General features: G+C 34.9%; 1 protein-coding gene across 2 annotated transcripts in view; it reads right to left on the minus strand.

Moving 5' to 3' along the window:
• TMPRSS15 (transmembrane serine protease 15) overlaps positions 1-21,561 on the minus strand; it is a 130,669-nt gene that overhangs the window by 97,597 nt on the left and 11,511 nt on the right. The window contains exons 5-7 of one of the 2 annotated variants that reach the window (XM_067737287.1): positions 20,663-20,707; positions 18,882-18,915; positions 4,743-4,876 (exon numbers count right to left, since the gene is read on the minus strand). In XM_067737287.1, coding sequence (XP_067593388.1) covers positions 4,743-4,876; positions 18,882-18,915; positions 20,663-20,707 — 213 coding nt within the window. The remainder of the gene's footprint in view (positions 1-4,742; positions 4,877-18,881; positions 18,916-20,662; positions 20,708-21,561) is intronic. The other variant, XM_067737288.1, reaches the window with a different exon arrangement.

The raw sequence follows: 21,561 nt of genomic DNA on the forward strand, positions 1-21,561 counted from the left end.
ATTTTTAAAAGGCATATAAGGTAGAGGCATAAAGAAAGGTAAATAAATTTTAAGACAAAGTCCATTTAAGAATAATGTCCTAGGAATTAATTGCATTGGATTATGCATTGGATTATTATAGCCCAATTCCCAAGGGAAAAAAAATTAAGAACAGAAAAGATAATAACCCAATATCATAGACTTCAGGAAATTAAAGAGAAAAAATTGTGACTTGTTGAGAGAACTGAATCACCTTACGTGTAATACTTGCTGGAGCAGAAAAGACAATTAAGGCTAATTTGTATGATTTGAAGATAAACAGTAAAATATATGTCTGTTTAATGCAGAGCGAAATAATTTTCTAGTTGTAAAAAAAAAAAATCTCCTTTTTCACTCTTAACTCTCTGTGCATCACAAACCACGCCGAATAAATGAGAAAATCACTTAGCTTCAATGACCATAAAAGTAAGAATAGTGTCTGCTTGTATTTTAAGTGATATATGGAGCTTTTTAGTCACAGTTTGTCAAGAAACATGTGGGCTCCAAGAGTACAGGCAGTGCAAGAAAATCCACCACTATTATAAGTAGTTTATATTTAAACTATGACACTTAGGAACACAGTAAGAAAGAACAATCAATCCTACCAGCCCTAAAATACAACTGTTAGCATTGGTGGAATGTTTATTATGTGCCAGCATTGCTCTAAGGTCATTATATAAGTGTTAATGTCCCCTTCACCACAAATTTATGAAGTTTTAGGTGGGGAAGCTGAGGTACAGAACGGGTAAGTTAACTAACATAAGTTCTTCCAGCTTACAAAGGTTGATTCAAAGCCAGGCAATACCTAATATTAGCCTAATACAGCAATATATAGAGCTATCAGGGTGACATCACTCAGTCGTTGAAAAGCAGGATGTGTGTGTGTGTGTGTGTGTGTGTGAGAGAGAGAGAGAGAGAGAGAGAGAGAGAGAGAGAGAGAGAGAGAGAGAGAGATTTTAAATGAAAGAAGAAACAGAAAATTAAAGGAATTTCATCATGTCCAGTGTTTTTAAAATTAGAATATAGATCACGTTTGCAACAGCACTTCACAACAAACAGGAGGGAGCAAAAAAAGATAGAGTGAAAAAAGGAAAAAAACAAGACTGGTTTTAGAATTTGTAAAACCTATTTGCAAAGCTGGTGACACTTTAGTAATTCTTCATGTCCACTCACTACATATTTGGGGGGAAGATATCAATAGCTTTGGGCTGTACAATGGGGTTCATAAATTTCCAAAAAGCTGAGTGATGACCCTGGTGGCAGAGATTGTTGTATGTTTGCCATATCCTTATTCAGTCCCTTTCTAGGTACATGACTAGACTGCATATCCTAAAATGGGTCACGTGACAGAGTCTGGTTAATAAACTATAGTGAAAGTGATTGTGTTTATCTCCAGATATGATTTCTACAAAGATCTTCTATAACATTTTTCCATTGTCTCTCGGCAGGTTGCAAAGGATCCAGGGGAGAACTTGGCACAGAAGGGATGGTGGAGGAACCGGCATGCTAAGTGTCTGCAGAACACAGCCTCTTGCCATCTTTCTTGGACTATAACGTAAGTGATAAATAAACTATAATTGTCTTACATTGCTAAGATTGTTTATCATAATATTTAGCTTGCCCTTAAGAATATGATCAGTTTGCCTGTTCAGTTTTCTATGAAGTTGCTGAGTTTTAGTGGAAATGGATAATCTACAGGTCTAGTTCTGCTCTAAAGGGCCTCTGGGAATTCCTGCACTTAAGTAAAGATTAAGAAGAATATTCCTGAACACATTTAAAATAAAATTACAATAATATTGAACTACTTATAATAGCAAAATTCAGAATGCCAAAATATTATCATTTCAAGATATAGGCTTGTGCTAGGGACTTTCTCGTACATTCTTTCATTTAATTTCAGGATATTTCTGGAGAACCTAATGTTACATGTCATGAAGCAGGACAGACTTTTGGCAAAACAGATATAACCCAGCCATGGCTGAGTAGGATTACTGGGTATTCAGGATTATAATTTTTGACTACGAAGTTCTTTTAAGTGTAGCATCAAAAAAAAATTCTCAGTGAGAGATCAATGAGCCTGCCAAATAATATCAGCCATTCTATTGCACTATCTGAAATTTCCTGTAATGGAATGGAATTCATATAGGTGTGTTCTTAGGACCCAGCTCCTTCTGCTGGCTCAATGTTTATTAGTTGTGTGTTTTCTCAGGGTTTTGAATTCTCTAGGAACGTAAATCAAACATGATCTCTGCCCATCTATTGTGCACATACGTATAAGGCATGCACATACATTGTGCATGCAAACAATCTATGGAGACACTTGCCAACTTCCAAACAGGCCTGAACATTGTCCTAAAGGCTGTTTGAGTCAGCATCTCTTCTTCTCATAGGTCAGCTAAAAAGTGAACTTTCCTGCTGATGCAATTTTCATCAAAAGAAAAAAACAATTTAAAGAAATCTTGGTTCTGCTATAGTCAGCTATAAGTTGTGAAAACCTAAATAACTAAAGACTGTAAAAGAAGCTGTTTAGCAAGTTAACATTATTATGACTCTATTAATAACACAAACTAGAATTAGAGCTCACAGCTGGAGGAGAAAAAAGAGATAGAGCAAAGGTCAGTTTCACATAGAGAATTCTCTTAAAATAATCTTTCAGTGAACATAGATTGATGGACAGGGCTTTCATGTAGAAATTATGCTATAGAAGTTTGAGGTGGTGCTGAGGTGAAGAACTCACAATCATTCATGATTAAATAATAAATAAAACAACTTATATATGCTTGAAAAATCCTAGATGGATAGAGTAATTGATTTGTCCACTTTTCCCACAACAACTTTAAATTGTTTTTCAAAAATAGATATAATGCTAACTTTAAAACACAAATAAAGACGAGAATCAAGTAAAAGTGGCAAACGAGGATTCAGAGGCTTAAGAAAGTTAGTGACATGGATGGTGAATTGATACTGTTTAAATTAACATAAAACCTCCATGATATTGAAAAATAATAATGCAGTTTGATTATGTTTTTCAGGCAAATTTAGAGAATTCAGTTCTAATAGTGAGGTTCACGTCATGAGTTTAGAATGACTAAGAAAAATAATTCATGGCCTTATAACTTGTTTTAGGACAAGTTGCCACATATAGGATATTTCTATGGTTATTTTTTGATATGCATGGATACTATTTTTTATGAAAATTATAAACTCCATGACAGTAAAGAGCACATAATAGGTGTGGTTCATTTTCTGATTATTCATCTTATATATTTTTCCCCATTTAAAGTTACCGATCATCATTATACAGGCTTAAAGGTATGTGTCTCACTTTGATACACATTATTTTTGAAATATAAATCAGCATCACCTTTATTACCTCATGATGGCACACTTGCATCACATTCTCTGTGAAAAGGTTTTGAAAACTGCCTGAAAACCATAGCAAAATAGGATGTTGTTTTCTTTTTCTTTGAGTAACTTAGTTATATAAAATAGATTAAAAAATATTCTGTAGCCTACACTTTCTTCCAATATGCTCTGAGTGCACTTCAAAGTATGTAGTTAAACTCTGAAGTTTGAATTTTATCCAAGAACATTTGAATTAGGATTGCTTAGTAGAAGACTCTTCAGTCAAGTTGCCAGTTTTTGAGTTGGTTCTGGGAAACAGAACAACTGCCTGTCTTTTCAAGTATATACTGAGGGTATAGGTAATTTTTTAAACTTTGGTTGGTAATGGAGCATTCATCTTCAATTAAAATCAAGCAAGAAGAGCAAAGTGTAACAAATAATAGAAGAACAAAGTGTAGCAAATTGTAATTAAAGCCTTTTCACATTTCAGGAACTAATGGTACTCATGGTCAATTTTTAAACTGATTGTAAACCACACCAAAAATTTGTTCAATTCCTGCTGTTTAATTTTTCAAGAACAAATTATAGATTAGAATTGTTCAGATAGTTCCTCACATTCCTTACCAATCTGTATGTACATTTATGTGTTAATCTTTCATGTGTATATTACCCAGTGATAAAATGAAGAAATAAGCCAAAGAAGAAATATGTTTATATCACTTAGAGCCATGTTTGGCATTTAGTAAGTACTACTTAAGTGTTAAATAATAATAATAATAGTGATTTTAAAAATTATTAGCACTCAAAACAAATGCCAAAATTTACAAAAAAAACACAGATATTTTATTGATCAAACATGAAGATCTTATTTGTAGCTGATTTCCCTTGTTCACAGAACTACAACTCAGTACAGTTTTTAAGATATCTTTTGTTTCTTTGCCAAAAGGTGAATAAAGGCAACAATAAAAATTAAGGGATGGTGATTACTGAGTTAGAAACTGTTAAAATAGCAAAAATAAAATGACCAATATTATGATAAGACGGTGAAAAAGTGTTCAAATTCATAATAGTTTGTAGTAGCTTAATATGGGATGAAAAATAATGCCAATCTCCTCCCCCAGACATTAACTACAGCATTCTTTCTACACTTGTCGAATGGAATTCTGTTTAATTAATATGCTTAATGTCATGTGATAAAGTTTAGGAAATATTAATATAATTATTTTCTGGAGTTTTGTATTAAATTATAAACATGGCTATTGGGATATATCATTCTCCAGTAGTTTTTGGTACTTGAGGGGTGTGTGTGTATGTGTGTGAGTACATAGTGAGGGAGGATGGAAAAGAAGGGGGAAGAGGGAGGGAAGGTCATCACTTACCACAAATTTTATTGTCTTCATCAGAGCCATCTGGACAGTTCAATTCTCCATCACAAAATAAATCAATTGCTATACAATTTAGAGCATCAGCACACAGCCTTGAATCAGGTGGGCACTCTACTGAGACATGTCCTTTTAAAAAAAGATTGGATTTATAAGTTTCCCACATAGTAGATTTAATTTCCAACTAATGAGATATGTACAATGTCTGGATAGTTATCATGTATTTTTTGTCATTTAGGTAAGTATGTGCTTACTTATAAGCATGTATTTCAATTTCCAAAAGAAATATTTATTTCATTTAATTAATTGATCATTTGTAAAATCTTAGAGTTTTAAATTTTGAAGAAATGATACATATTTCTTCATAGATGTCAAATATGATGTTTATTTTGTTGATTTTTAACCTCCACAAATCAGTACTACAGTTTGGACATTTAGTCACCAATATTTACACCTCCTAGGATTGTAATGTGTAATGTGGGACAATTTATTGGAATATGTATCACATCATCTGCAGTATCTAGTAGCCACTTCATTTACTTATAAACTTATCATTTGAAAATATAGTGGCTGAAGTCAAGGTTTGTATCCTGCAGAGTAAAATTTGTCAAAGAAAGCTATTTTATAGTAAAATAAAACACTTAAAATTCCCAGCGCATTGAGCATGAGGAACCCAAAGGTTATTTCTGTTCAATATCTCCTCACTTCTTGAATCAGAGGTTCTTAGGGGGAAAGGTGCAAACATGGCCCTGAAGGACTCCATGCCATACTCTGGCCATGATCTGATCAATTTGTACCTCTCAGCCTGTCCTGTCCTTCCCCTTCTCCTCTTCCACATTTCTAGATATAGAGATGGACTGAGAAACACATTTTACTTCTAGAAATTGACTTGGAAATTTTAGGTGCAATTCTAAAAATATATTTGTATGCCCACTAGATAAACACATATGTTTTTATTTTCTAAGCAATGTGAGAATTTGAATATTTTTTGTCTATGATTAGAATAACAATGACAGTTTAAACTTTTTGGAAAATCTTTAAGCTCAATAACATTTTTTGTTATTGTTCTTAATCTTAAAACCAGCATTACACTGCCATCTGCTGGGTTTTAAACATATATTTGATTCTGAAATTTCTCCTTATACTCCAAGAAATTAATTGGAGAAAGAAAAGTGCTTCTGTCAATAAATCTGCTAAGGTAATACTTAATTAGGAACATTATGGACAGGGTTGCTGAGTATATATACAACTAAATTGGACTTTTGTAATTGTCTGTAATTAATGTGGATATAAACCATTGGGAAATTCAAGGATCACCTAACATCTAAAATAGGAAAGGATAAAAACCAGAGCCATTCCCAAATGACAAAATACTCCCACTTAAGAGAATAATAATTGATAAAAATTGTATTGAATAAACACATATGCATATTATGAGATATATATGAGATACTCATCAAGAGAGTCCTTAATTGTTGAGTCCCTAATCCATGAAAGGCATAGTGTTGATAGTATTCCATAAATGCTTGATAAATAAATAAATGAGAAAAAAGGGCATTATTCTAGAAATTCTAAGTCTCATTTTAACAGTTGTTAATAGAATTCTAAGTGTTCAGCATCTATAAGAATAGATTTGGGGATATAACTAGGAAAATTATAATTTTGTCTAATCTAATGCTTCTCATGGGAACTTCACTTCCTGATGTTTCATATTTTGTCTGTTGCTTATGGAACTTTATAGAGTGAATTTCAAAACCACACTGGCAAGTGACACCCCTTGGGATCTTTTGATTTCATTAATGATCATTCATTCACTCTACAAGTATTTATTTCTACTTTGTGTCATGGATTTTTAAGGGATAGAGATAAAAGGATGAGTAAGGCAGAGGCTATTCTCATGGAGCTTGGAGTTTAGTTGGAGACTGGTTCATTAACTAATAAATTTTTTAAATGATGTAGAAAAAAGTGATATGAGGACATCAAAGACTGGGCTACACAATGGATTATTTTCCTTCTGAGGCAGGGATTGAAAGCATCTTCACATAAACTAAATTTTGAAGGATGCTTAGAAATACACAAGGAAGAGAGGTATGTGAAATGTATACATAGTGATATGACAAGAGCATATTAATATATGCAGAACAGAGGACTCTATCTAGATGTTGGGATGTTAATTGAAGCTATGGCAGGAAGGGAGTTTAGTGCCAAATTCTGGGGGACTTTTTAAAAATCTTTTAACATATTAAAGTATTTTTCTATAAGCAATGGCATTGAAAGTGTTTACATATATATGTGATATGACCAGTCCATGTTCCATAAAGACAATTCCAGGACCAAGTGGAGAATCTCTTCAGAGCAGACCAATTGAGAAACTGTTTCAATGGTCAAGGTGAAAGTTGATGAGGGTTGGAACTCAACTCTTGCACTTGCACAAGAGATGGGGCATATTCCAACCGCTATTTTATAAGTAGAATTGATGAGCTTTAGTGACCAGATGTGCCCCTGATCAGAGAGCGGTGGCTAAGGGGATGCTAAGGATGGTAAGTCCACTTTTGGAGTGGCCAGTTGAATTACCAACGGTCATTAGTCATGTTAGTGATTATAAGAGAAACAGCTGGTGGGATTAGAAAATAACTCTAGTTTGAAATATTTTGATTTGAAGGTGGAAATATTATATTATGTCAAGATTGTACTCTATCTTCACATTCTGGTATATAAACACACTTCAGCTGTCTTGGTCCATGAATAAAGAGAAGTTCCTCATATCAAAACCAACATGGGGGGGAGACCTTCAAGATGGCGGAGGAGTAGGATATGGAGATCACCTTCCTCCCCACAAACACATCAGAAATACATCTACAAGTGGAACAGCTCCTTCAGAACACCTACTGAACGCTGGCAGAAGACCTCAGACCTCCCAAAAGGCAGGAAACTCCCCATGTACTTGGGTAGGGCAAAAGAAAAAAGAAAAAAACAGAGACAAAAGGATCGGGACAGGACCTGCACCAGTGGGAGGGAGCTGTGAAGGAGGAAAGGTTTCCACACACTAGGAAGCCCCTTTGCAGGCGGAGATGATGGGTGGGCAGGGTGGAAGCATCAGAGACACCGAGGAGAGCACAGCAATAGGGGTGCAGACAGCAAAGCAGAGAGATTCCCGCACAGAGGATCAGTGCCGACCGGCACTCACCAGCCCGAGAGGCTTGTCTGCTCACCCGCCGGGGCGGGTGGGGCTGGGAACTGAGGCTCGGGCTTCGGAGGTCAGACCTCAGAGAGAGGACTGGGATTGGCTGCGTGAACACAGCCAAAAGGGGTTAGTGCGCCACAGCTAGCCGGGAGGGAGTCCGGGAAAAGTCTGGACCTGCCGAAGAGGCAAGAGACTTTTTCTTGCCTCTTTGTTTCCTGGTGCGCGAGGAGAGGGGATTGAGAGCGCCGCTTAAAGGAGCTCCAGAGACGGGCACGAGCTGCGGCTATCAGAGCAGACCCCAGAGACGGGCAGGAGACGCTAAGGCTGCTGCTGCCGCTACCAAGAAGCCTGTGTGCGAGCACAGGTCACTATCCCCACCTCCCCTCCCGGGAGCCTCTGCCGCCCGCCACTGCCAGTGTCCCGTGATCCAGGGACAACTTGCCCAGGAGAACACATGGCGCGCCTCAGGCGGGTGCAACGTCACACCGGCCTCTGCCTCCGCAGGCTCGACCTGCACTCCGTGCCCCTCCCTCCCCCCGGCCTGAGTGAGCCAGAGCCCCCGAATCAGCTGCTCCTTTAACCCCGTCCAGTCTAAGGGAAGAACAGACGCCCTCAGGCGACCTACACGCAGAGGGGTTCCAGATCCAAAGCTGAACCCCGGGAGTTGTGTGAACAAAGAAGAGAAAGGGAAATCTCTCCCAGCAGCCTCAGGAGCAGCGGATTAAACCTCCACAATCAACGTGAGGTACCCTGCATCTGTGGAATACCTAAATAGACAACGAATCATCCCAAAATTGAGGCAGTGGACTTTGGGAGCAACTGTAGACTTAGGGTTTGCTTTCTGCATTTAATTGATTTCTGGTTTTATGTTTATCTTAGGTTAGTATTTAGAGTTTATTATCATTGGTAGATTTGTTTATTGATTTGGTAGCTCTCTACATATATATATATATATATATATATATATATTTCTTTTTTCTCGTTTTGTGAGTGTGTATGTGTATGCTTCTTTGGGTGATTTTGTCTGTGTAGCTTTGCTTGTACCATTTATCCTAGGGTTCTGTCTGTCCATATATTGTTGTGTTTTTAGTATAATCTTTAATGCTTGTTATCATTAGTGGATTTGTTTTTTGGTTTGATTGCTCTCTTCTTTCTTTCTTTCCTTTATTTTTATTACTTTTAATTTTTTTTATTTTTAACAACTTTTTTTATTTTAATAACTTTATTTTATTTTATTTTTTCTTTTTTTCTCCCTTTTCTTCTGAGCCGTGTGGCTGACAGGGTCTTGGTGCTCTGGCCGTGTGTCGGGCCAGTGCCTCTGAGGTGGGAGAGCCAAGTTCAGGACATTGGTCCATCAGAGGCCTCCTGGTTCCACATAATATAAAATTGTGAAAGCTCTCCCAGAGATCTCCTGCTCAATGCTAAGACCCAGCTCCACTCAACGACCAGCAAGCTACAGTGCTGGACACCCTATGCCAAACAACTAGCAATACAGGAACACAATCACACGCATTAGCAGAGAGGCTGCCTAAAATCATAATAAGGTCACAGACACCACAAAACACATCACCAGACATGGTCCTGCCCACCAGAAGGACAAGATCCAGCCTCATCCACCAGAACACAGGTGCCAGTCCCCTCCACCAGGAAACCTACCCAACCCATTGAATCAACCTTAGCCACTGGGGCAGACACCAAAAACAACAGGAACTATGAACCTGCAGGCTACTAAAAGGAGACCGCAAGCACAGTAAGTTAAGCAAAATGAGAAGACAGAAAAACACACAGCAAATGAAGGGGCAAGGTAAAAACCCACCAGACCAAACAAATGAAGAGGAAATAGGCAGTCTACCTGAAAAACAACTCAGAGTAATGATAGTAAAGGTGATCCAAAATCGTGGAAATAGAATAAATACAAGAAATGTTTAACAAAGACCTAGAAGAATTAAAGAGCAAACAAACAGTGATGAAAAACACAATAAATGAAAATTAAAATTCTCCAAAAGGAATCAATAGCAGAATAACTGAGGCAGAAGAACCGATAAATGACCTGAAAGATAAAATCGTGGAAATAACTACAGCAGAACAGAATAAAGAAAAAAGAATGAAAATAATTGAGGACAGTCTTAGAGACCTCTGGGACAATATTAAATGCACCAACATTCAAATCATAGGGGTCTCAGAAGAGGAAGAAAAAAGAAAGGGACTGAGAAAATATTTGAAGAGATTATAGTTGAAAACTTCCCTAGTTTGGGAAAGGATATAGTCAATCAAGTCCAGGAAGTGCAGAGAGTCCTTTACAGGATAAATCCAGGGGGAAACATGCCAAGACACATATTAATCAAACTATCAGAAAGTAAATACAAAGAAAAAATATTAAAAGCAGCAAGTGAAAGACAAGAAATAACATATAAGGGAATCCCCATAAGGTTACAGCTGCACTTTCAGGAGAAACTCTGCAAGCCAGAAGGGAGTGGCAGGACATATTTAAAGTGATGAAAGAGAAAAATCTACAACCAAGATTACTCTACCCAGCAAGGATCTCATTCAGATTTGATAGAAAAATTAAAACCTTTACAGACAAGCAAAAGCTAAGAGAATTCAGCACCACCAAACCAGCTTTACAACAAATGCTAAAGGAACTTCTCTAGGCAGGAAACACAAAAGAAGGAAAAGACCTACAATAACAAACCCAAAACAATTAAGAAAATAGTAACAGGAACATACATATCGATAACTACCTTACATGTAAATGGATTAAATGCTCCAATCAAAAGACGTAGACTGGCTGAATGGATACAAAAACACGACCTGTATATATGCTGTCTACAAGACACCCACTTCAGACCTAGGGACGCATACAGACTGAAAGTGAGCGAGTGGAAAAAGATATTCCATGCAAATGGAAATCAAAAAAAGCTGGTGTAACCATTCTCATATCAGACAAAATAGGCTTTAAAATAAAGACTATTACAAGAGACCAAGAAGGAAACTACATAATGATCAAGGGATCAATCTGAGAAGAAGATATAACAATTATAAATATTTATGCACTCAACATAGGAGCACCTCAATACATACAGGAAATGCTAACAACCATGAAAGGGGAAATCAACAGTAATACAATAATCATAGGGGACATTAATACCCCACTTTCACAAATAGATCATCCAAAATGAAAATAAATAAGGAAACACAAGCTTTAGATGATAAATTAAACAAGATGGACTTAAATGATATTTATAGGATATTCCATCCAAAAATAACATTATACAATTTCTTCTCAAGTGCTCATGGAACATTCTCCAGGATAGATCATATCTTGGGTCACAAATCAAGCTTTGATAGATTTAAGGAAATTGAAATTGTATCAAGTATCTTTTCCAACCACAACACTATCAGACAAGATATCAATTACAGGAAAACATCTGCAAAAAATGCTAACACATGGAGACTAAACAATACACTACTAAATAAACAAGAGATCACTGAAGAAGTCAAAGAGGAAATCAAAGAATACCTAGAAACAAATGACAATGAAAACATGATGACCCAAAACCTATGGAATGCAGCAAAATAGTTCTAAGAGGGAAGTTTATAGCAATACAATCCTACCTCAAGAAACAAGAAATATCTCAAAGAAACAACCTAACCTTACACCTAAAGCAATTAGAGAAAGAACAAAAAAAAAAACCCCAAAGTTAGCAGAAGGAAAGAAATCATAAAGATCAGATCAGAAATAAATGAAAAAGAAATGAAGGAAACAGTAGCAAAGATCAATAAAACTGAAAGCTGGATCTTTGAGAAGATAAACAAAATTGATAAACCATTAGCCAGACTCATCAAGAAAGAAAGGGAGAAGACTCAAATCAATAGAATTAAGAATGAAAAGGAGAAGTAACAACTGACACTGCAAAAAAACAAAGGATCACGAAAGATTACTACAAGGAAGTATATGCCAATAAAATGGACAACCTGGAAGAAATGGACAAATTCTTAGAAAAGCACAACCTCCTGAGACTGAATCAAGAAGAAATAGAATATATAAACAGACCAATCACAAGCACTGAAATTGAGACTGTGATTAAAAATCTTCTAATAAACAAAAGCCCAGGACCAGATGGCTTCACAAGTGAATTCTATCAAATATTTAGAGAAGAGCTAACACCTATCCTTCTCGAACTCTTCCAAAATATAGCAGAGGGAGGAACACTCCCAAACTCATTCTACAAGGCCACCATCAACCTGATATCAAAACTAGATAAAGATGTCACAAAGAAAGAAAACTACAGGCCAATATCACTGATGAACATAGATGCAAAAATTCTCAACAAAATACTAGCAAACAGAATCCAACAGCATATTAAAAGGATCATACACCATGATCAGGTTGGGTTTATCCCAGGAATGCAAGGATTCTTCATTATACACAAATCAATCAATGTGATAAACCAGATTAATAAACTGAAGGAGAAAAACCATATGATCATCTCTACAGATGTAGAAAACACTTTCAACAAAATTCAACACCCATTTATGATAAAAACTCTCCAGAAAGTAGGCATGAAGGGAACTTACCTCAACATAATAAAGGCCATATATAACAAACCCACAGCCAACATTGTTTTCAATGGTGAAAAACTGAAAGCATTTCCACTAAGATCAGGAACAAGACAAGGTTGCCACTCTCACCAATATTATTATAGTTTTGGAGGTTTTAGCCACGGAAATCAGAGAAGAAAAAGAAATAAAAGGAATCCAAATCAGAAAAGAAGTAAAACTGTCACTGCTTGCAGATGACATGATGCTATACATAGAGAATCCTAAAGATGCTACCAGAAAACTACGAGAGCTAATCAATGAATTTGGTAAAGTCGCAGGATACAAGATGAATGCACAGAAATCTCTTGCATTCCTATACACTAATGATGAAAAATCTGAAAGAGAAATTAAGGAAGCACTCCCATTTACCATTGCAACAAAAAGAATAAAATACCTAGAAATAAACCTACCTAAAGAGACAAAAGACCTGTGTGCAGAAAAATACAAGACACTGATGAAAGAAATTAAAGATGACACAAACAGATGGAGAGATATACCATGTTCTTGGATTGGAAGAATGAACTTTGTGAAAATGACTCTACTACCCAAAGCAATCTACAGATTCAATGCAATCACTATCAAACTACCAATGCCATTTTCCACAGAACTAGAACAAAAAAAAAAAATCACAATTTATATGGAAACACAAAAGACCATGAATAGCCAAAGCAATCTTGAGAAAGGAAACCCAAGCTGGAAGAATCAGGCTCCTGGACTTCAGACTATACTACAAAGCTACAGTAATCAAGACAATATGGTACTGGCAAGAAAACAGAAATATAGATCAATGGAACAGGATAGAAAGCCCAGAGATAAACCCACGCACATATGGTCACCTTATCTTTGATAAAGGAGGCAAGAATATACAATGGAGAAAAGACAGCCTCTTCAATAAGTGATGCTGGGAAAACTGGACAGGTACACATAAAAGAATGAAATTCGAACACTCCCTAACACCGTACACAAAAATAAACTCAAAATGGATTAAAGACCTAAATGTAAGGCCAGACACTATCAAACTCTTAGAGGAAATCATAGGCAGAACATTCTATGATATAAATCACAGCAAGAACCTTTTTGACCCTCCTCCTAGAGAAATGGAAATAAAAACAAAAATAAACAAATGGGACCTAATGAAACTTAAAAGCTTTTGCAGAGCAAAGGAAACCATAAACAAGCTGAAAAGACAACCCTCAGAATGGGAGAAAATATTTGCAATTGAAGCAACTGACAGAGGATTAATCTCCAAAATTTACAAGCAGCTCATGCAACTCAATATCCAAAAAACAAACAACCCCGTCCAAAAATGGGCAGAAAACCTAAATAAACATTTCTCCGAAGAAGATATATAGTTTGCCAGCAAACACATGAAAGGATGCTCAACATCACTAATCATTAGAGAAATGCAAATCAAAACTACAATGAGGTATCACCTCACAGCAGTCAGAATGGCTATAATCAAAAAATCTACAAACAATAAATGCTGGAGAGGGTGTGATGAGATGGGGACCCTCTTGCACTGTTGGTGGGAGTGTAAATTGTTACAGCCACTGTGGAGAACAGCATGGAGTTTCCTTTAAAAACTAAAAATAGAACTGTCATACGACCCAGCAATCTCACTCTTGGGCATATACCCTGAGAAAGCCATAGTTCAAAAATAGTCAAGTACCACAGTGTTCATTGCAGCTCTATTCACAATAGCCAGGACATGGAAGCAACCTGAATGTCCATCGACAGGTGAATGGATAAAGAAGATGTGGCACATATATATAATGGAATATTACTCAGCCATAAAAGGAAATAAAATTGAGTTCTTTGTAGTGAGGTCGATGGACTAAGAATCTGTCATACAGAGTGAAGAAAGTCAAAAAGAGAAAAACAAATACTGTATGCTAATGCATGTATATGCAATCTAAATAATAATAATAATAATGGTACTGAAGAACATAGGGGCAGGACAGGAATAAAGACGCAGACGTAGAGAATGGACTTGAAGATACTGGGAAGGGGAAAGGGTAAGCTGGGACAAAGTAAGAGAGTGGCATGAACATATATACACTACCAAACATAAAATAGATAGCTAGTGGGAATCAGCCGCATAGCACTGGGAGATCAGCTCGGTGCTTTGTGACTACCTAGGGGCGTGGGATAGGGAGGGTGGGAGGGAGACACAAGAGGGAGGAGATATGGGTATATATGTATACATATATCTGATTCACTTTGTTATACAGCAGAAACTAACACAATATTGTAAGGCAATTATGCTCCAATAAAAATGTTAAAAAATAAATACCAATATGGAAAATATGAATATTGTTTTGCTATATAAAGGAAGTGTGTTTTGGGATTTTATCAGATTTTATTTTTACCTAGTCTGCTGTCTCTGTCTCATCTCCTTTTGTACACATATATGATTTCAATTCCCCACAAAACCATTGGTTAACACATTAACTATTACAGAAATTATCCAGATGCCAGTTTTTTTAAATGACCTTCCATTCTTAAAACTAGAGTCCTTTGATTTGTGTACTACTTAGTTTACCATTTCATTCCTTAATTTTTGCTCTAGTATTTCTTCTTTTCTAGGAAATCTGTACAGTACTTCTCAAGAGGGAATTTTTAGCAAAGGAGTTAAGAAATTCTATTTAAGGAAATGTGCACAAAGAGAATAATAATTGGTTCTGTTTATTAAAAGCTGTTCAAATTGTCTGAATATTAGTTGCTGTTTTCTTGAGTGGGAAAAAATTGGCATATTTTTATATCTATATGGTATTTTATCTTCTGGATATTAATTTTTTGGCAAATTATGAAAACCCACCAGTAAATTAGTATTATTTGGAATTCTGCAAATGGAAGGTTTTAAGTAACTGTTTATATTTGTATTATGAAGGAGTCAGTACACACTGAAATGTGATTACTTCAGAGTGATTCACAGTCATATCAATGTCCAGTGATTTGGGGTGAGGAATCTCTTGTGCTTACTTTGTGCAGACTCTGTGCTGAGCATTGTGGGACCAAGTTCATTTCATTGTACTGTATTAGAAAAAGAGATATCACCTTACAGAAATTCTCATCTACTTTAAAAGAACAAATTTAATCTATTTAGTAAGACTATGACTGGTCAATTCAAATGAAATTATAGTGGAAAGATACTTTAATTCTGTTATCACGTACATAGGAATGTCTTAAGTTAGAGGACAGTGCTTAGCAATATATGTATACTTTTTTCTCAAATGCAGAGAAAAAAAATACTTAAAGTCAAAATACATTTGGTGTTGGTTACAGTGCCTGTGTCCTTGTCCTGGGGTAATTAATTCATTTGAGGAGTATAATTCTGCCTTAACTTCTCTTGACCCAACTTTATGTTCTTCACCAAATCAGCCAGTTCCTTTTCTTCAGTCCCCAAACCCCTCCACATAATGGAATTGTGGCAAATTGCATGTTGTTGGAGATTGAGAAAGCCCATGGTAATGAAACTTTTGTTTTTTTCTCAATCATTGCCTACACAGTAAGCAACAAAAGACTAGAACAAGCTGTATTCTAGAAACCCTTCAAGCATATGAACAATTGCCCAAAAGAGCCCCTCTCAGGCACACTGTAGCAGCCAGAAATCAATCGGTATAATTCAACCTTAGTTCCCATCTCTCCCTTTACTCTTCCAAATGGGTTAGTAAAACTTTACAGTAATTGGCAACAAAGACAGTTGAGCAATAGAACATAATCTTCATGGACTTTGTACCAACTATCATATAAAAATTCTCTGCGGCATAATTTATAATATTACTAACGCTCAGGTATATGATGCATGCATTTGCTGATTTTTCTCACACTCTGTCTTCCAGGCATATAAAAAATGAGAATAAAGTTAACATCCCTGAAAGGCATATTCATAATAAATTATTGCTTGGAAACTGCGGTTTTCAAGTTTAATTGTCTCTTTCCCTTCTATAGATTTATAGTATCTTGACATATGAGAGGAATAAATGGGAAGGATGACTGGGGACTCATGGATCCAGTAAAAGAGGGAATGTGATATTTTGCCACCTGCTCACCTTATTATAATTTTGTGAGGATTGAGTAAAGTAATTTAGTACAGTCTCTAATAACAGGAAAGCTTTGGATATGGAGTTTCTTTGGTCAAATAAATGATCAGATTAAAATGAGCATTACTGAATACAGTAATCTTGTCTTAACCTTAGTTTAGTTTTTGAAAAATGTTTTTAAAAAAGTATCCAGCTGCTTTTTTTTTTTTTTGATCTAAGTCTGAAGGGGGAAAGGAGAAAGGATCTAACATGTGTCCCTCTTTATGCCAGTCATTAATTTGTATTTGTATTATTTCTCTTCTTCACGACCACTCTAAGATATATATTTAAATCTTTGTCTTTCAGATAATAAATACAAAGTTCAAGAAGACTAGGTAGCTTATCAAAAGTGATGTGTACAGTAATTGGTGGAAATGGTTATGGTGGATTCACCCACACACTTTCAATGTTTGAAAATTGTATGTTACTTTTTGGTCTTCATTTTGATTATCAAATGCTTACATAAAGAGTGAAAGATAGGACTAAATACGTACTGATCCCATTCTTATAGTTTATATGTAGGAAAGGAGATTTCTATTCCACTCCCTAGGAGAGAAAAGTAAGGGTTGAGTATTACCCTCATGCTCTCTGTTCCCCATTCTCCATCTCCTTTGACCAGAAGAAACTGGGCTGTTAGCCAACTTTTGATACTGGCCAATATGTCACAAGACCTTTGGCCTGTGAGATATTTTGGTCCATAAGACATTTGGTTCATTCCAAAAGGTCCTTAAAATTTGGTCCTATATAAAATGTCCATGAGCATATTTGGTCCATGCCAAATGATTTTGGACAGGACCAAATTATCAAGGACCTTTTTGGTGTGAACAAATTTCTTATGGACGTTTTAGACAAGACATAGCCCTGCAAGGAATTGGTCATATGGTTCAGCCACTTTTTATAATTTTGGTGGGTTTGTCTTTAGGAGAGTAAGGGGGAAAACTTAAGTCCAAGGATTTCTTGCTTTAACACATTTTTTTACCCCACTAAGTCATTCCACATATTTCTCTTACAGCATTTTATATACCTAAGAGGTCCTCAATAACTGTGGGTTATTTGAATCACTCAGTGAATCAGTAAACAGACAGATAAATGGAAAACAGAGCACTAATTTAGCTATTTGTTGCTGACTTTTAAAGTTTTAGAAATAAATTTCTCAAAATATATTAGAATTATTTTTTCAGTTTATTTTAGATTAAAGGAATTAGTCACTATAGATCCTAAAATCAGTTTTTGAAAGTGTGTTGAAAGGTGATTTTAGAGGCTATAAATAGTTTTCTACATTGGATAAGGGACTATGGGCTGAAGAGCAGTTTTATTTTTCAATATGTTGTGCTACTATATGGTTAACACCTACATACAACCCCAGGCAGGCTTATCCTACCATAAAAGACCTCTATAGGTTTAGAGGTGGGATAACTTGTTTCATAAAGCATTTTGATTAATGATTCGTATATCATTCTGCTTTTCAAACATCACACCAACCATTTTATCCAAGAATTATTGTGTTACTCAGAGATCATTTATAATTTCACAAATGTTCTCTCCTTGTATGTATATAACATTTGATATAAATTCTAATAACATAAAAATGGCAGTATTATTTTTGGAGCTGACGATCCACACACTATTGCCTTTATGGAGTTTACCTAAAGAGATTAGGTTCACATCCAGACCACTTAACATGAAGATTAAGTTAGGACCAGAGAAGACATTTTGGTTAACCAGCACATAGACAAAGGTACAGTAGACAATTACTAGGAATCCAGAAAAATTTTCACATTACAGTTACATATCAGGAGTTGGCACAAGGTAGGCATTTAATGAAAAATTGCTGAATGAATGAATCCAAGGCAACTTTGGTACTGGTTTGGCAACCATACCGTGTTAAGAGAAAGAGCAAGCATGTCTCCCTTGCATGCAGAGAGAATAATTAGAGAAAAAATTCCCTCACATCCTATGAAACTTACATCCTTTCTGGCAGACATTTTGATCCTATTGGTGGTGTTCTTAGCAAAAGGTAATAACCATGGCTCTAATAGATGAAGGACTGAAGTGAGATCAGATAATCCAGGCCTTGATTGCCTCAAATATATTGTTAATTTTTGGTAAAATATTAGGCTAAAAGTATAAACTTTGATGCTCTAGTTTTCTTATCTATTAAATAAGGGTACTGTTAACTGCTGTGTTATCAGAGAATTCTCAGGAGTCAAAATGAAATATTAGCAAAAAGTTGTTTTAAAATAAGAGAAATAATATTAAAACTGATCTGGAGTTGCCAGAGGACTGCTGGTAGTTAGCTTGTCTGTAAAAATAAATGACATAAAAATATCAATTACATTTAAAAACTGATTATTAGGAATTCCTTCTGTTTAATATTTTACTTGAGAGTTTTAAAAATTACTATGAATTATTAATATTTATTAACTTAAGAATACATCATTTGTATCTGTAGCTGAAAATAAATCTATTATGTTTTTATTGATTTTTAGAGCTGTACAGCAGAGGTTTTTAGATGTGCTTACTTTTTAAATAATGAAGATGATGTTTGTCAATTATCAATAACTAAACATAAGAATTCATTAATTTCATAATGGCTGTAGACTAAAATGTTCTAGATTAATCTGCTATTGTTTGAAATAGGAGCTTGAGTTATGCTTAGACCATGGGCTTTGGAGTCCAGAGGAATTCTTTTTAATTCCTGACTTTGATAATTAATAGCTGTGTGGCTCTGGGCACATTCTTTATTCCTTATGTATTTTTAAGTGGAAAAAATATTAGTCTCTACAGAATCATTCTGAGAACTAAATGAGATAATGTTTGCAAGAGAGTGGCATGTACATATATACACTACCAAACGTAAAATAGATAGCTAGTGGGAAGCAGCCACATAGCACAGGGAGATCAGCTGGGTGCTTTGTGACCACCTAGAGGGGTGGGATAGGGAGGGTGGGAGGGAGGGAGACGTAAGAGGGAAGAGATATGGGGATATATGTACATGTATAACTGATTCACTTTGTTATAAAGCAGAAACTAACACACCATTTAAAAGCAATTATACTCCGATAAAGATGTTATATATATATATATATATATATATATATATATATATATATATATATATATATGGTACCTGGTCCAAGTAGATACTTCAAACAAATAGATTTTTCAAATATTATAAAAATGGTCATGATTATGGATAACACTAAAAGTAATGTGGTTATAGTTTTATAACAATTTACACTTTAAAATCATTTTTATATGAATTCAATACTTGTGATGACTTCTAAAATATTTAGAAAATTTTATTATTTACAATTTATGGGAAGCAGATTTTCAGAAGGTGAAATGCCCAGTGATTCTGGTAGTTGACAGACAGGATTAGTGTTCAAATCTTTTGACTTCAATTTTTCTACAACAGAATGATTTTCCATTTTAACATAACTCAGGTTAGTTTTTAAATGATTGATAATTTCTCAAAGCACTCTTTTGATAGTCAGTATGATCTTGATAAGACAAAGTGAAGAGGTAGTGACCAATTGTAGTTAGAAACATAGGGTGGAGAAAATGCTGGAATAGAGCAAATTTAACATTAAACTTTAGATTGTCCTTTCCAAAGAGTATGATACATTTTGAAAGTTATCATTTCATTATATTTTAAATTCCTTTCCCTCATTTATAATGACCTTACAAATGTCAGGGTTTCATTTCCAAGGCTGCATTATCAGAGCCATATTTTGAGATCACACACATGCGCACACACAAACACACTCTCACACATCATATATGCATACATACATATATAGAATTTAAAATATGAAAGGAGCATTGGAATTGGAAATGCATATCCTTATATATATAACTAGGCACTATGAACTTTGCAATATTATTAACTATGTTATTCCTAACCAAATGTATGCTTTATACATTTTGATATGAAGACTAAATATCTAATTTAGAAAGAGCTGCCAGAAAAATATTGAATCCTTGACTAATGTCATAAAGTTTTATGATCACCAAATTATACATTTTGAAATGCCATAAGTACTGACCTGAAGTTGTTGCAGGACTCATCGTAGAGAAATTCTCCAAAGACGCTGGAATAAAGTTGGTTTGACGTTAGGGTTTAGAGTAGAAATATATTACAAAACATCGAGTGCAGTTTGAATATTCATTCAAAGGGCATCTGATCTACCAGAGTTTCCGTTTCATCCTTTCTCATCCTGAATGTTCCTATTTATTTATTTAATTATAATTTGATTGTGATACATTTGATGAATTTCCAGAATCTCTATGTATTCTCTATAAATTTACCTATGCAAAATATTTGCTTTATTTTACCCATTTAAGAAAGATATCTATTTATTCATCATAATTATATAGAATAATTTATATTTAAGAGAGACAATATAACACACCATATCTTGTCAGACATAGAATCAATTGTTTTGCACTGAAACAAATGGATGCCAAAATAATCTTACACATGATAATATCTACAGGGAACTAAGTACTGTTTAAGTATAAAGTGCTTTTCACATAAAAGATAAAAACTAGCTATTTTCTTCACCCATTAACATGTTTAATATTTTTAAAGATATAATGATGACTATATTAAAAATAAAGAAAATCATATCTTATGATCTAATGAATTTGTTTTCATTCAAAACAATATTTATGGTAAGTGGGTTAAGAGGTATGTCCTCTTCTACTAACTAGATTGTTTATTACGTTATTTCTTCATTACTGCACTGTCTTCTTTCTAAAAGATCTATAGCAGTTTCATAAATGTTATATGGTAGATTATTGATGAAGAAGATAAAATAAGTTTTATAAGATATTTTCATAAAGAAGATAATATTTTAATTTTCACTATGTTTGGTTTGACAGTATACTATATAAAAATCAAAGGTATCTGTGAAATTATTAACCAATTTAAAAATGTAATAAA

This window comes from Pseudorca crassidens, chromosome 5, assembly GCF_039906515.1.
Source record: "Pseudorca crassidens isolate mPseCra1 chromosome 5, mPseCra1.hap1, whole genome shotgun sequence".
Classification (NCBI taxonomy): Eukaryota; Metazoa; Chordata; class Mammalia; order Artiodactyla; family Delphinidae; genus Pseudorca; species Pseudorca crassidens.